We start from the raw sequence: 16,932 nt of genomic DNA on the forward strand, positions 1-16,932 counted from the left end.
AGGACCGGGTCCCTTTTTATCGGGGTTCAACTCCCTTGGCCCTGTATAGCAGGAAAAACTTTAGGTAATGTGAGCATGACCAAAGTCCTGGGTCCCAGGGTCCAGCCCTGCAAGGAGAGGTGTTATAGACAACACCTTGGTCTTCCAATATGAGGCCCAGGTACCATCCACTTTGGCCTCAGTGGCACTTGATGGATCCAGTATGTGGAGGCTGTTTAAATACAGCAAGGATCCCTCCAGCAGAGCTTTTCAGATCACAGTACAGTGTTGCATGACCGTGCAATTACTGATTAAAGTAGTGCAATGCTAAAACAGCAAAAAATGGGCTGGTCATGAAGGGGGGTAAACTTTCCGAAGCCAAGGTAGTTAAATGTGGCACACAACTTGTGCTTAATACAAAAAAAAGTTGTCTTGAATACTTTGGGAGGGTATGGAATTTTGCTGCTTTACAAACAATTCTATTATAGATGGAACACTTATCGAAAGAGAATGTTCTTCTCTATGGATAGGATGACATAGTGGAAACCATATTACAAACCTTCCTTAAGCTTCTTCAGTAGCTCTTCTGAAAATCTCATGGTGCCAAAATGTACCAAAGCCTGCGGTATCCTGTAGTCAGCAAACATGGTGATTTTGTCGATATCATAGAAGCAGCCATCACCTTTTCCTTCTAGTACACCCCATGTGTCTCCTACCAGGATTTGAGCACGCTTGTAGAAGGCAACTTTTCTTTCCTAAAGATCAGAATGAATAAGAGAATTTTTATGGCATTTACTGACCAGCCACTACACGCCACAAGTTTTAGGCAATTGCAAACACATTCAAATTTTTCCATCTCTGATGGCAAAAAGAACTAACGATTCAAGACAAGCTACCATCCACAGTTTCTGTTGAAACAACAAAGTGTTCTTGGTAGGTTGTTTTAAATGAATTAGATGATGTTTTAAATAATAATTAGAAAAAATGAAATATTAACCTACTAATATTGCAGTGTACCACCAAATGAAGTGAATTATGAACATATAGTGAACCATACAAAATATAAGAAATATATAAAATTCCTTCCGTGTAATGGTAACAATAGAGAAAACTTTTGCCACAGGTAAAAGAATATCACATTCCACTGTGTACAAACCAAAGTCTCTGCCAATAAATTCACATATGTGGGACTAGATAATCAAGCCTTAATGAGTCTTCTGAGTAACAGATGGTTCATGCAGAGATTTCACTGGTAATGTCCATGGATGAACTTCCAACTTTCAGCAGGCTTCCATAACCAGAAAAACAAAGAACAAACAAGACCATTGCGCAGAGGAGGAGGGAGGAGGAGCCTGTGACGTTAGAAACAGTGTTTTGTGTGCACGGAAGGCATATGAGGAGATCCCAGCGTTATGCTGTATGCAACTGATCATTTCATATACGAGCTATCCTGCGGGGAAGCGCGAGTGTGGTTCACCCAAACTAAATAGGGATCACTTTGTTATAGTATTTGCGCAATGGTCTTGTTTGTTCTTTGTTTTTCATGTTATGGAAGCCTGCTGAAAGTTGGAAGTTCATCCATGGGAATTAGCAGTGAAATCTCTGAATGAACCATCTGTTACTCATGAGACTCATTAAGGCTCAATTATCTAGTCCCACATATGTGAATTTATTGGCAGAGACTTTGGTTTGTACACAGTGGAATGTGATATTCTTTTACCTGTGGCAAATGTTTGCTCTATTGTTACCATTACACAGAAGTAATTTTATATATTTCTTATATTTTGTATGGTTCACTATATGTTCATAATTATTCACTTAATTTGGTGGTACACTGTGCAATATTAGTAGGTTAATATTAACGCAATTATTCATTTAAAACAATTTTTGTGTATCAGTTCACATAACTAAATATAGCTGCAATTTATATATATTTTAATATTTATTGCTCACATATTTTAATATTTATTCACATCAGTGCTTTAGTATATTTTTAAACATATGTTCTTGGTAGGTTGCCTCATTTGCATAGACAGTCTTTCATATATTGATTGTTCTAGCTACAAGTAAGAAAATGCCTGGACCTGATTAGCTGCACTGGTCTTAGTTTGGGAGTATTTTATGTAAGGGAATTTTGAAGAAAAAAAATCATTAAAAAATTTAAATTTTGTAGTCCTGACCATAACAAATGAAATATGTGCAGGATGCCTATACTTTCTCTGTACAAGCTGAACTAGCAGAAATTAAAAACACCCATTAATACAGTTCTGCAATCTTTTAAAAATCACTAAGTGGTTTTAAACCTCAGACATGAAATTTAAACAAAAGCATATCCCTCGATAGTGTGCACTTGTCTCATCTCAAGCCAGAGCACCCAGTGTCTTTTCTGTCCGCTGCCTCATTCCTCTGCTATCAGCAATAATCACTGCTGACAAGTTTTCCTGACACCAAGAGAAAAAAGGTGACAGGAGATGGATCTCCAGCTGATTGACGGCCTCAGTTCTGTTCATGTGTGCTGTGTGAAGGAGGGTATGCCCCTTCTCTCGCATCAGCTCTCCTCAGTGAGTTCTGTAGAGCGTGGCTTTCCACCTCCTTCTTTCTGAACCCTCAGACAAGCTTTATCAATTATGCACTTTGAATGGATCTAGCTTTGGATTGGATTCCGGCTGTGAGACAAGAGACTTCCCTTCTCAGAACAACTTTTAAAGTGGCAGTTCAAGTGACAATGGTGAGAATTTCCTGATCACTTATCTACTCGAAGTAGTGTTTTGATATCTTTACAAGAGGAGTTTTTCACAAAGATATACCTTTGTTATTTCAGATTTATGTTTCTGTATTTTTGGAGTTTTTTTATAGCGCAACAATAGGATTTTAATAACAGCTTACCTGTGAAATCCATTTCTTGGATTACATCAGGGGACACAGAGCCACAATAATTAATGTATGGGTTATATGGCACCTTCAGGTGATGGACACTGGCACACCCTAGACAGGAAGTTCAATTCCCTATATAACCCCTCCCCTTACCGGGAGTACCTCAGTTTTGTAGCAAAGCAATACACGTGTAAACAAAAAGAGGGGAGGGACCTCTGAGTCCCATGTTGTACTCCAGGAAAAGGATTTTACAGGTAAGCGGTTATAAAAAGCCTATTTTCTTTATCGTACCTCATGGGACACCAAGCCACAGTAATTACTGTATGGGATGCCCCATAGCAATGCTATCTGAGGGGAGGGATATGCAAACAAAAGTAGGGTGCAATCAGACCTGAGGACCTATACTGCGGCCTGCAGCACAGTGTACCCAAAGGTGATATCCTCATGTCTCCTTACATCCACCTGATAGAATCTAGTGAATGTATGGACTGAAGACCAAGTTGCGGCCTTGCAGATTTGAGCCATGAAGGCTTGGTGATGCACTGTCCACGAAGCACTAACAGCACTGGTGGAGTGCGATTTGATTTGAATTACTACTTGCCGAATCCACTTAGCAATAGTAGATTTCAACGCTGCCTATCTTTTTTTTTAGGACCTTTAGGCAACACAAACAAAACATCTGTTTTCCGAATGCGAGCAGTCGCCTTCAAATAGATTTTGACTGCTCTCTCTACATCCAGAGAATGTAGTGACTTTTCTTCCATAGAACAAGGTTCTGGAAAAAATGAAGGTAGAACAATATCCTGGTTTATATGAAAACCTGAAACCACCTTTGGCAGAAAGCTAGGATGAGGATGCAATACTACTCTATCCTTGTGAATAATTAAATATGGCTTTTTACAAGAAAGAGCAGCCAATTCTGATAACCTTCTAGCAGAAGATATGGCTACCAGAAAAACTAGTTTCCTTGTCAAGAGAACCAAGGGAATATGTCGCAATGGCTCAAAAGGCTGTTTCTGTAATGCCGACAGAACTAAATTCAAGTCTCAAGGATTCAGTTGTGACCTAACCGGTGGATTAAGTCGCGTTACTCCCTGCAAAAAGCTTCGGACCAAAGAGTGCAAAGCAAGCAGACGTTGAAACAATACCGATAAGGCCGAGACCTTTCCTTTGATAGTACTCAAGGCCAGTTTCATCTCTAACCCCATTTGTAGAAAGGCAAGGATTCTACCTATGACATACTTTCTGGGATGCCAACCCCTGGATTCACACCAGGAAACATGCCTTCCAGACTCTGTAATAAAAGACTCTGGAAGCTGGCTTCCTTGAATTAATCAAGGTAGATATCACTGAACCTGAAAGCCCACGATTCTTAAGAAGGTGGGTTTCAATAGCCAAACCATTAAATTTAGCGTTTGTAAAGTAGGATGGAACACTGGTCCCTGCGATAGCAGGTCTGAATGTGGTGGTAGGGGCCATAGGGTCCTTACCACCATCTTTAATATTTCTGCATACCAAGATCCTCAGGGCCACATGAACTACTGACTTCCTTTCTTGCTTAATCCGGCAAAGTCGTCGAGGTAGCAGCAGAATAGGAGGGAATGCATAAATCAGTGAGAATTGATCAGGGGTCACCAACGCATCTGTTTCGCATGCGAGTTGATCCCTTGTTCTTGACACAAAGTTGTTGACTTTGTTGTTGAACCTGGATGCAAACAGATCCACGTCCTGGATCTCCCATCTTTTGCACATAGCCAGGAAGATGTCGGGTGAAGGGACCATTCTTCCGGCAACAACTGCCGGTGACTTAAGTATTCTTCATTCCAGGAGTAGAGAACTGGCAGGCAGACTGCTGATATGCACGGAACAGGCTTTTCTGCCCAGGTTAGGATATGGTTTACCTCTCCCTTGGCTGCATGACTTCTGGTGCCCCCTTGGTGATTGATATAAGCCACTGCTGTGGCATTGTCGGATTAAATCCCGACAGGATAATTCCACAACCTGAATGTCCAAGCCTTTAGGGCTAGGTACGCTGCCCGAGTCTATAGAATGTTGATATGCAAGGTCCTTTTGGTTCTGGACCATTTCCCTTGGACAGATGCCTCTTCCAGGACTGCTCCCCAACCCGAAAGGCTGGCATCTGTTACCACCTTCCAAGTTACTGGTAAGAAGGAGTTCCCCTTCTGCAGATTCTCAGATATCCTCCACCAACTGAGGCTTTGATGCACTTTTGGCAACAAACGCATCGGAAAATCGAGTGCTTGGCCCCTCTTGTTCCAGGCAGACAGGATACTGTTTTGCAGCAGTCTCAAATGAAACAGCTTTGAATGAAGCCATCATCTCCCCCAACAACCTCATGCAAAAGCAAATAGAAGGAGCCTTCTTTGCCCTGACCACCTTAACCAGCTCCTTTATGGTGCTGATCTTTGCCTGGGGTAAAAACATCTTCTGGGCTTTATCTATAACCAGACCCAAGTACTCTAATCTTCTTAATGGCTTTAAAGAAGATTTCTCTAGGTTGAGGACCCAACCTAGGTATTTCAGGTAGTTGACTGTGGTGACCATGCTTTGGTCCAAGCAGCTACCGACCAGTCTATCAAGAGTAGGTAATCTAGGTATGACATTATCGTTATACAGTGCCTTGCGAAAGTATTCGGCCCCCTTGAACTTTTCAACCTTTTGCCACATTTCAGGCTTCAAACATAAAGATATAACATTTTTATTTTTTGTGAAGAATCACCAACAAGTGGGACACAATTGTGAAGTGGAACGAAATCTATTGGATTTTTGAAACTTTTTTAACTAATAAAAAAATGAAAAGTGGGGCGTGCAAAATTATTCGGCCCCCTTGCGTTAATACTTTGTAGAGCCACCTTTTGCTGCGATTACAGCTGCCAGTCGCTTGGGGTATGTCTCTATCAGTTTTGCACATCGAGAGACTGAAATTCTTGCCCATTCTTCCTTGCAAAACAGCTCGAGCTCAGTGAGGTTGGATGGAGAGCGTTTGTGAACAGCAGTTTTCAGCTCTTTCCACAGATTCTCGATTGGATTCAGGTCTGGACTTTGACTTGGCCATTCTAACACCTGGATATGTTTATTTGTGAACCATTCCTTTGTAGATTTTGCTGTATGTTTGGCATCATTGTCTTGTTGGAAGATAAATCTCCGTCCCAGTTTCAGGTCTTTTGCAGACTCCAACAGGTTTTCATCCAGAATGGTCCTGTATTTGGCTGCATCCATCTTCCCCTCAATTTTAACCATCTTCCCTGTCCCTGCTGAAGAAAAGCAGGCCCAAACCATGATGCTGCCACCACCATGTTTGACAGTGGGAATGGTGTGTTGAGGGTGATGAGCTGTGTTGCTTTTACGTCAAACATATCGTTTTGCATTGTGGGCAAAAAGATAGATTTTGGTTTCATCTGACCAGAGCACCTTCTTCCACATGTTTGGTGTGTCTCCCAGGTGGCTTGTGGCAAACTTTAGACGAGACTTTCTATGGATATCTTTGAGAAATGGCTTTTTTCTTGCCACTCTTCCATAAAGGCCAGATTTGTGCAGTGTACGACTGATTGTTGTCCTATGGACAGACTCTCCCACCTCAGCTGTAGTTCTCTGCAGTTCATCCACAGTGATCATGGGCCTCTTGGCTGCATCTCTGATCAGTCTTCTCCTTGTCTGAGCTGAAAGTTTAGAGGGACGGCCAGGTCTTGGTAGATTTGCAGTGGTCTGATACTCCTTCCATTTCAAAATGATCGATTGCACAGTGCTCCTTGGGATGTTTAAAGCTTGGGAAATATTTTTGTATCCAAATCCGGCTTTAAACTTCTCAACAACAGTATTACGGACCTGCCTGGTGTGTTCCTTGGTCTTCATGATGCTCTCTGCGCTTTCAACAGAACCCTGAGACTATCACAGAGCAGGTGCATTTATACAGAGACTTGATTATACACAGGTGGATTCTATTTATCACCATCAGTCATTTAGGACAACATTGGATCATTCAGAGATCCTCACTGAACTTCTGGAGTGAGTTTGCTGCACTGAAAGTAAAGGGGCCGAATGATTTTGCACGCACCACTTTTCAGTTTTTTATTTGCTAAAAAAATTTAAAATATCCAATAGATTTCGTTCCACTTCACAATTGTGTCCCACTTGTTGGTGATTCTTCACAAAAAATTAAAATTTTATATCTTTATGTTTGAAGCCTGAAATGTGGCAAAAGGTTGAAAAGTTCAAGGGGGCTGAATACTTTCGCAAGGCACTGTACCTTGAGTCCTTAATCTGGCCAGAAGTTTTGTAAACACACGAGGTGCAGTAGCTAGACCGAAAAGGCAAGGCTACAAACTGAAAATGAACTTTTTCTACTTCGAAATGCAGATATTTCTGGTGAGTGGGGAAAATAGGTACATTCAGGTATGCATCCTTTATGTCAATTGATGCCAGAAGTTCTCCTCCTTGTAGGATTGAGACTACTGATCGGATTGATTCAATTCGAAAAGAGCGGATATTCAGGAATCGTTTAGATCTTTGAGATCTAGAATAGGTCTGACATTTCCATTTGGTTTTGTCACGGTGAAAAGGTTTGAATAAAACCCCAATCCCTGCTCTTCTATGGAGAACACCATGATCACTTTTTTGCGACAAAAGTCGGTCTAACGTTTGAAAGAGAGACTTCTTTTTCTCTGCATCTTTGGGGACATTTGACCTGAGGAAAAGAGGAGATGGGAATTCTCGGAACTCTAGTCTAACCTATAGCTATTGTGGAGACCACCCATCTGTCTTGAAATTTCTCCTGCCAGACCTCTGAGAACTGCAGAAGTCTTCCCCCCACTCGAACAAGCGGGGGCGCCCCTTCATAAAGAGGCTTTAGCATTCTGTCTTGTAGGTTTCCTCCCCCAGGACTTCTTTTGTACCTGGGGATGACCCTGAGGTTTACCTCTTGAACCTGACGGAGGCTGTTTCTACTGCCTGGAAGCTGATGCCCCTGGCACTGAAGAAAGAGCCTGTTTAAATGAGGGAAGTTTACTCTTTAACTGGCAAAATTGTACTTTTCTAACTTGATATCTTTTGGATAGATTCAAATCATCCCCAAACAGCTTTTCACCATGGAAAGGAAAACCAGCCAGGAGCTTTTTGCATGGCGCTTCGGCTGATTAACTTTTCAACCATAAGATTATACGCATACGTACCAACCCAAGCGTAAGATGAGAGGTTTGAGGAATAGAATCTCTGATTGTGTCAATTGCAAAAAAACAAAGCCCCTGGCAGCTCGGTTAACTCCTGGGCCTGCTGTTCAGGGAAAACCTTGAGCACCTGTTTCAAATGGTCTCAAGGATTGGCATACCCCAATTACCTCCACTGCAGGTTGAGCCACTGAACCTGCCAAGGAGAAAACCGGAGTTAGACTTACTGGTAGCTCCTTTTCCAGTGGTCTTTCAGGACAGCCCTTGAAAGATGGAGTCCCTCCCATTGCCACAGGAAACACATTTCCACAGTTCAAAAGGCATTCCCTCAGGTCCCTGGCCAGTCATTTACCAAGAACCAAAGGATACAACTGAAAAATAACCATAATAGGTCATAACATTAATACATCAACGCAATTCAAGGGTGGGATCATGCTGTCCTGGAAGACCACTGGAAAAGGAGTTACTAACTCCTCTGGCATCCTCATCTAGCATCCTCTGGGACTGTGACATCATAATGGGCGGAGACATCATCCGGTGATGTCCCTATATAAGTTGCCGCAACGCCGCGTCCCTGTCATTGTGACCGGAGAGAGCGACGAGGCAACATCTCCAGAAGAGAAGAACAGAAGGCCAGAAGACAGCGGCGACAGAAGACCGGGCCATTGCTTGTAAAAGAGCTAGAAGAAGGCGCGGTGTCCCGGCAAGAAGAGCCGAAGAGGGGGTCAAGACCCACGAAGTCGGTAGAAGAGGGCAGCGGCGAAGAAAAAAGCCGGGCTCCTCCGCTAGTGAAAGAGCTAGCAAAAGAGCAGAAGATAGCAGAGGATTCCGGCGAGAAGACCCCTGAAGACAGAAGAAGACCCCCGGAGCTGTGCAATAAACTATTTTTAAACACACCTTGTGTGTTGTGTTTTTTTTTTTTTTACTTTTTTTTCACAGGTGAATGGGTAGTGGTACATTGTACCCCATACTCATTCCAATAGGGTGGGGGGCCCCCCTATTAAAGGGGGCTCACGGATTCCGATAAGCCCCCCGCCCGCAGACCTTGACAACCAACGGCCAGGGTTGTCGGGAAGAGGCCCTTGTCCTCATCAACATGGGGACAAGGTGCTTTGGGGTGGGGGGGCCACGCGGCCCCCCCACCCCAAAGCACCTTGTCCCCATGTTGAGGGCATCCCAAAGCACCTTGTCCCCATGTTGAGGGCACCCCCCCAAGTTGAGGGCACGCGGCCTGGTACGGCTCAGGAGGGGGGAGGGGCCGCTCGAACCCCCCTCTGCCACTGGGACCACACATGTTCTGAGACAGAGCTGCACCAAGACACATCATAGGTAGTGTAAGTTACTCCTTATAGAGGAGACATTTATAAAGGCATATAAGGTATATTGAAGGAAAAAGCAAAGCTTCTTCCCTTACCTTGTCCTCGCTGCAGGATACTGCAGCAGTACTTTAACAGACAGATCCTACTTTCACCCATCACGGCGGGCTGCGTTTAAACACGCTCAAAGACTGGGGCCCTTTTAAAAGGGGTTGCGCTCCTTTGGGCCTTGTATAGCACCCCTCAGGACAGCTTTAGGAAATGTAGCAAATCAAAAAGTGTCCTGGTTCCTAGGGTCCAGCTCTCAAAGAGAAGCATTACAGGCAAAACCTCGTTCTTGCATCGAGGTCCAGGTACCATCCTATGGCCTCAGTGGCGAGGATGGATCTGATTGTGGAGGTTTCTTTAAATCCAGCATTTATCCCTCCTGGAGCTCCTTTAGAGCACATCTTCACTTGTGTCCAACACCTTAGACACTGGCGAAAAAACTGAGTGCTCCTGGAAGGAGGAGGGGTTATATAGGGGAGTCAACTTCCTGTATTGGTTATACCAGTGTCAACACCTGAAGGTAGGCCTATAACCCACCAAGTAATTACTTGAGACTCTGTGTCCTATGATGTATGATAAAGAAATAGAATTGGGAGAGAGGTGACTTAAGGACCCAAAACAAATAAACTATAACACGTATAGTAAAAAAGTTATTGTACATAGGTTAAAAAAAAAAGATAGCAATCTTTGAAAAAAAAACATTAAAGATCCAACAAAATTATTCAAGGATATATTGTATTACTATACAAAAATGTTATTCGACGTGTTTCGCTAAAGTATATAGCTTCTTCAGGAGATTTGTAATTGTCTGTGTACAGAGTAATCACTGCAAAACATAAGAAACAAAATAGCAGGTCCTACAAAAGAACCCAACAATACAAATATACATGAGAAACAAAGAAATAAAAAACAAACAAACAAAAAAAACACACACACTCAAAACTGTTTCAGATCAGCCATAGCTACTTCTAACCCCTAACTGAATCCATGGAAGAGGGAGAGTTTTTAAAGTGGGCATGTGTTTCCTGAGAAGAAGGTGGAGCTACACTCTCTCCGGGGTTGTCCTGAAAGGCGATTCGAGAAATATCCAAATCTTTGATGATCCCTAGGAGCACAATCAAATCATAACCAAATGGAAAGAACATGGCACAACAGCAAACCTGCCAAGAGACGGCCGCACACCAAAGCTCACGGACCGGACAAGGAGGGCATTAATCGGAGGTGTAGCACAGAGACCTAAGGTAACCCTGGAGGAGCTGCAGAGTTCAACAGCAGACTGGAGTATCTGTACATAGGACGACAATAAGCCGTACACTCCATAGAGTTGGGCTTTATGGCAGAGTAGCCAGAAGAAAGACATTACTTTCAGCAAAAAACAAAAAATTTCAAGTTTTGAGTTTGCGAAAAGGCATGTAGAGACTCACAAAAATTTATGGAGGAAGGTGCTCTGGTCTGAGGAGACTAAAATTGGACTTTTTGGCCAAAGAAAACGCTATGTCTGGCGCAAACCCAATACATCACCCAAAGAACACCATCCCCACAGTGAAAAATGGTGGTGGCAGCATCATGCTGTGGGGATGTTTTTCAGCAGTCGGGACTGGGAAACTGGTCAGAGTTGACGGAAAGATGGATGTGCTAAATACAGGGATATTCTTGAGCAAAACCTGTACCACTCTGTGTACGATGAGGCTAGGACAGAGGTTCACCTTCCAGCAAACCAATGACCCCAAACACACTGCTAAAGCAACACTTGAGCAGTTTAAGGGGAAACATGGAAATGTGTTGGAATGGCCTAGTCAAGGCCCAGACCACAAGCCAAAAGAAAATCTGTGGTCAGACTTAAGGATTGCTGGTCACAAGCGCAAACCATGAAACTTGAAGGAGCTGGAGCAGTTTTGCAAGAAGGAATGGGCAAAAATCCATCCCAGTGGTAAGATGTGGCAAGCTCATAGAGACTTATCCAAAGCGACTTGGAACTGTGACAGCCGCGAAAGGTGGCTCTACAAAGTATTGACTTTGGGGGGGGGGGGGGATTGAAGTTATGCACATTGACTTTTTCTGTTATTTTGTTTTATTTGTTTTATTTTTTTTTATTTTTTTTTTATTGTGAAGCAAACACACACACCACACTCTTCAAAGTTGGGAGCATGTTCTGTAAATTAAATTATACAAATTCTCAAACAATCCATGTTAAATTACAGGTTGTGAGGCAAAACACTAAAAATGCCAAGGGGGTGAATACTTTCCAAGGCACTGTACCCTGGAGATGCAGAAGGGCTACTGCCTTCACTAGGATTTTTGTAAAAATCCTTGGGCTGGCTGTTAACTCAAATGGAAAGGCTCTGAACTGCCAGGTGGTTTTGCCGAAAATTCCAAGCACTAACCTTCTTGCAGGATCTGGCAGATGTGAGTGCTGTCTGATATCTTTTCCCACTGGGGGACAAAGTGGTACAGCCGACCAATCCCCCCCCCCCCCCACGATCTTGGCGTCACTTAGTCTCTTTGGCGCCAACTTTGGGGGAGAAAAACATTAAATTGTTTCGCCTGCCCCACCTTCTGTTGGGCTTTTTGGCTCTACTCTGCGGTTGCCCCAGGGGGGGCCACGAAAAAGGTTCTTACGTTTTTCCTTTTTGGGTTTTACTGGGAATTGTTTTTACCCTTTTCTTAGGACCTAGACAGAAATTCGCTCAGGCCCTGACCAAAACAGCAATGAGCTCTGAAAGGAAAGGCCGCACAGTTTATCATTTGATGTAACAACGCCTTCCCAGGCTTTAATCCAGACAGCTCTTCTAGCCGAGTTGATTAATGAGGCCGTTTTAGGCGACGCTCTTGCAGACTCAACTGCGGCATCTGCAAGTTAAGCGACAGCCTCCGATCACTGATAGGGAGTCAAGGATGTCATCCTATTACCATTCCTGCGAGAGGTGTTTGGTCAGTTTCTCCACCCAGAAAACTGCATTCCTGGCTACACAGGCTGATGCTAAGGCTGGACCCATGGCTGACGTATTTGCATCCCAAACCTGTCTAAGCCCTTGTACACACGGTCGGAGAATCTGTCGGAATGAGTCTTATCGGACCGTGTCGTCAGATAATCCGACTGTGTGTGGTATGCATCGGACTGATTCCGTCCGAATCTCCGTCCGACCCAATTTTCCAACATGTTGGAAATATTTCCTGACCAACTGGGCCGGACGGACCTAATCCGATCATGTGTATAGCATTTTCATCGGACCAAGTGCCACGCATGCTCAGATCAAATTCCTACATCAAAGCTATTGGCTACTAGCCTGAATGTAGTCCCATCGTAACGAAATTACGTCATCACGTTCTGAAAGATCGGATTTTTCGCCAACTTGGCCCGACCGTGTGTATGCAACAGTTTCGGACACAATCCGTCGGACTAAATCCGACGGGCAAAATCCGACGGATTTGGTTGGCAAAATCTCCGACTGTGTGTACGTGGGCTAAGGAGGGACTCTGATCTACGGTCCATCATATCCGTAATACTGCCTGCTTCCTCAAAGGAGAGGTCAGACTGCTTGGTGACTTGAGACAGAGCGATATCCAGTCTTTAGTTTAAAGAATGTCTCTTAAGTTTTTTTGGTCTGACAATTCTCCTTTCAGGTTCCCTTCATTCCTGTAGGATCAGATCCTTTAGACACTGAAGGAGTGGGAACACCCTGGATTGAGCCTTGCTCAGCCCCCTATAAAACTTGTCCTGTGCAGCGGTCATGCTAGTGGTCTCTGGAATCTCCTCCATGGCATATCACCTGCAGGAGTCCATCCAGATCCTCCAGGGTGAAGAGGTGTCTCCTTAACCTTGCATCCTCCTGTGTCTCACTTAGCTGGTCTGGATCCACCTCCCCATCTGAGTTGTGGTCTGACCTGAACTGGCTTTCCACCCACCCTCCCCCCCGACCCTCCTCTACCTGAGCTAGAGGTAGTGACTGTGAGGGTGGGAAGAGAGCACTGGGACCCCCTCTGAAGAGACTCTCCTGTGAGATGGGCCTTCTCTACGGGCATCTCCTTTGGGTCAGGGCCTTGGGTTGACTGCCCAACAGCTTCATGGAAAGATTTGACTATAGCCAGTATTTCCATCTGCATAGATGTAAGGTAGGAGGCCTCTTTCCCTGCCAATTTATTAATACACTTATAGCAAAAGGGCTTGGAATGGGACTTTGGGAGCTTATCCTTACAGTACCCACATTTCTTTGAGGAGCTATGCATGCTGCGGCAGGAGGCAGTTTATCTGGGGCCACCTGGGTTCTGCTGGGGGATTCTGTAAGACAGGAGATAGAGCATACATGTAATTTTACTGTCTCCCCCTAACTGCAGGCTTGTACTGGGGAGGATGGGAAAAGGGTAAGGTGATTGCTAAACTACTTGGTAACGTCCACCTTACCACCTGCCCTCTGGACCCTTTCCCCCCTGCAAATGCTACATTCACCCTCTGGCTCTATGCTACACTCTCTAACTCACATATTCAATCTCTCCCTCTCTTCTGGCATCTTCCCCAACTCTCTAAAACATGCACTTGTCAAACCCATACTTAAAAAACCCTCACTGGACCCATCCAATCCTAACAACCTACGCCCCATCTCCTTGCTCTCCTTCTTATCCAAACTACTCGAACGTCTGGTCTACAACCGACTGAGTGTCCACCTCGCTGAGAATAGCCTTCTTGATCCCCTTCAGTCTGGATTTCGTTCTCAACACTCCACAGAAACTGCTCTCCTAAAACTAACAAACGATCTACTAATGGCCAAAACCAATCGACATTATTCTGTACTCCTCCTCCTGGACCCCTCTGCTGCCTTTGATACGGTTGACCACCCCCTCCTCCTCAAAAAACTCCACACCTTTGGTCTCCGTGACTGTACTCTACGATGGTTCTCTTCCTACTTATCCAACCGCACCTTTAGCGTTTCTTACAACTCTACTTCCTCCTCTCCTCTTCCTTTCTCTGTTGGGGTCCCCCAAGGTTCTGTTCTTGGACCACTCCTATTTTCAATCTATACCTCCTCCCTGGGTCAACTGATAGCCTCCCACGGCTTCCAATACCACCTCTATGCTGACGACACCCAAATCTATTTCTCTACCCCTCAGCTCATTCCCTCTGTCTAATTTACTATCAGATATATCAGTCTGGATGTCACATCACTTCCAGAAACTCAATCTATCCAAAACCGAACTTATAATTTTTCCTCCCCCATATGCCCCTTCCCCTGATCTCACTGTCAAAATCAATGGCACAACCATAAGCCCATCCCCTCACACCAAGGTTCTAGGTGTAGTCCTGGACTCTGAACTCTCCTTCAAGCAACACATCCAATTACTGTCCAAATCCTGCCGCCTCAACCTCTGCAACATCTCCAAAATACGCCCCTTTCTAACCAATGACACAACAAAGCTCTTAATTCACTCGCTGGTCATCTCCCGCCTCGACTACTGCAACTCCCTTCTCATTGGCTTACCTCTACATAGTCTATCACCTCTTCAATCCATCATGAGTGCCGCTGCCAGACTCATCCACCTTACCAATCGCTCGGTGTCTGCTACTCCTCTCTGTCAATCCCTCCACTGGCTTCCGCTCAGCCAAAGAATTAAATTCAAAATACTAACAACTACATACAAAGCCATCCACAACTATGCCCCCAGCTACATCACTAGCTTAGTCTCTAAATATCAACCTACTCGTTCTCTTCGTTCCTCTCAAGACCTCCTGCTCTCTAGCTCCCTCATCACCTCCTCCCATACTCGCCTCCAGGACTTTTCCAAAGCCTCTCCAATCCTATGGAATGCCCTACCCCAATCTGTCTGCCCATCTCCTACTTTATTAGCTTTTAGACGATCCCTGAAAACACTTCTCTTCAGAGAAGCCTACCCCACTCACACCTAACTGTATTTTCATTTTCTCCATCAGCTCATCCCCCCACAGTTATTACCTTTTTTTTCAACTTGACCCTCCCTTCTAGATTGTAAGCTCTAACGAGCAGGACCCTCTGATCCCTCCTGTATTGATTTGTATTGTAAGTGTACTGTCTGCCCTCATATTGTAAAGCGCTGAGCAAACTGTTGGCGCTATATAAATCCTGAATAATAATAATAATAATAATAATAATTGGTGAAGCCCAGCCTATTCTGTCTGGCCCAGAAATTTTGAGACCCCTTAGAAGTCAGGACTTCTCACTCCACCCCCCCCTTTCCAAGGGGGGGGGGTTTCTACTCACTGAGCCGTGACTTGGATCTGCCCGTAGTTGTAGTCTCCATCCCTTCCTCCTGTTCCATGAGTTTGGCTGGGTCCTGGGCTGCTGGTACTGTGAGCCAGCCTCTGTCTGCCTCCTTGCCGCTCTCGTACCTGAGTTTTTATCACTTCTGGGTCACGCTGTTCCTCTGGCGCCACCCACTTCCTGTGTACCAGAGTGAGGCTTGGAGCGCAGCACTTCCCTGCAAGATGATTTCAGGAAATGAAGAGAGCGGCAGAGTTTTATTCACAGGGTGCGATGGCGCGCACTTCCAGGGACCACAGCGCTATAGAAGCTTTAAGGGCAACCTGTGAGAAGGACAAGCCTGCAGGTTAGTCCAGCCCTCCCTAGAACATGTCTCAACAGGGGACCAGCCAACTCTCCTCGGTTATTTGGTCTTTAAGCAAACATGCTGCTGTGCCCGGGATAAACACAATCAATACTGGGGATCAAGGGGAAGGGAAGCTGTCAATTGATTGTGTTTCCTGTAGGGAAGAGCCCTCATCTATCAGGTGGGCCAGCCTGGAAGGCGATAGAAGAAAATTAAACATGACCCCGCTTTAAATGCAAGGTGGTCTGCAATCCTCACACAGAAGAATGGATCCTGCCACGCAAAAGATAACATGTCAAGTCATACTGCAGCTGACAATACTCAGAGCTCTGCATTAATAAAGAAAAATTGCACATTAAGAAACAAATATGGTCAAAACAAACCTGAAAGACTCCTTCATCCCTGTAGGAAGGGAAATTCTCCACAACCAGATGCATCAGCTTTACAGCACTCTTCTCACTTGCTTTCACACAGTTCAAGTATGAGCCTCCAAATTTCTCCATGAGAATCTTTCCTGTCTGGTGAAGGATCTCCAGGCGTTCTTCAATCATTGGGATGGGAAACTCTGAATCGCTACGCAGAATATTTTTCAGTTGATCCATGGTTATGTTGGCATAAAAAGATGCAGTGGTAAGAGGAATCCCTAGAAACATGAAGATATATTAAATACTAGCATTTTTTTTTGATAAAACACACACACACACTTATATTTAGCAGCATGCATAAATGACCAACAATATTCCTTAACCACTCCGCACCCAGGCCAATTCTGACATTTCTCTCCTACATGTAAAATTCATAATTTATCTGCTAGAAAATTACATAGAACCCCCAAACCTTATTTTTTTTTTTTTTAGCAAAGACCCTAGAGAATACAATGGCAGGCGTTGAAACTTTTTATCTTGCACAGTATTTGCGCAGCAATTTTTCGAACGCGTTTTTTTTGTCAGAAAAAA

General features: G+C 44.3%; 1 protein-coding gene across 1 annotated transcript in view; it reads right to left on the reverse strand.

Annotated features, from left to right (window-relative positions):
* QNG1 (Q-nucleotide N-glycosylase 1) overlaps window positions 1-16,932 on the reverse strand; it is a 70,639-nt gene that overhangs the window by 13,639 nt on the left and 40,068 nt on the right. The window contains exons 3-4 of the mRNA XM_077448640.1: window positions 16,360-16,619; window positions 539-734 (exon numbers count right to left, since the gene is read on the reverse strand). Of these exons, the coding sequence (XP_077304766.1) occupies window positions 539-734; window positions 16,360-16,619 (456 nt within the window). The remainder of the gene's footprint in view (window positions 1-538; window positions 735-16,359; window positions 16,620-16,932) is intronic.

This window comes from Lithobates pipiens, unplaced genomic scaffold, assembly GCF_037356315.1.
Source record: "Lithobates pipiens isolate NorthernLeopardFrog02 unplaced genomic scaffold, aLitPip1_a1.2 Scaffold_22, whole genome shotgun sequence".
Taxonomy (NCBI): domain Eukaryota; kingdom Metazoa; phylum Chordata; class Amphibia; order Anura; family Ranidae; genus Lithobates; species Lithobates pipiens.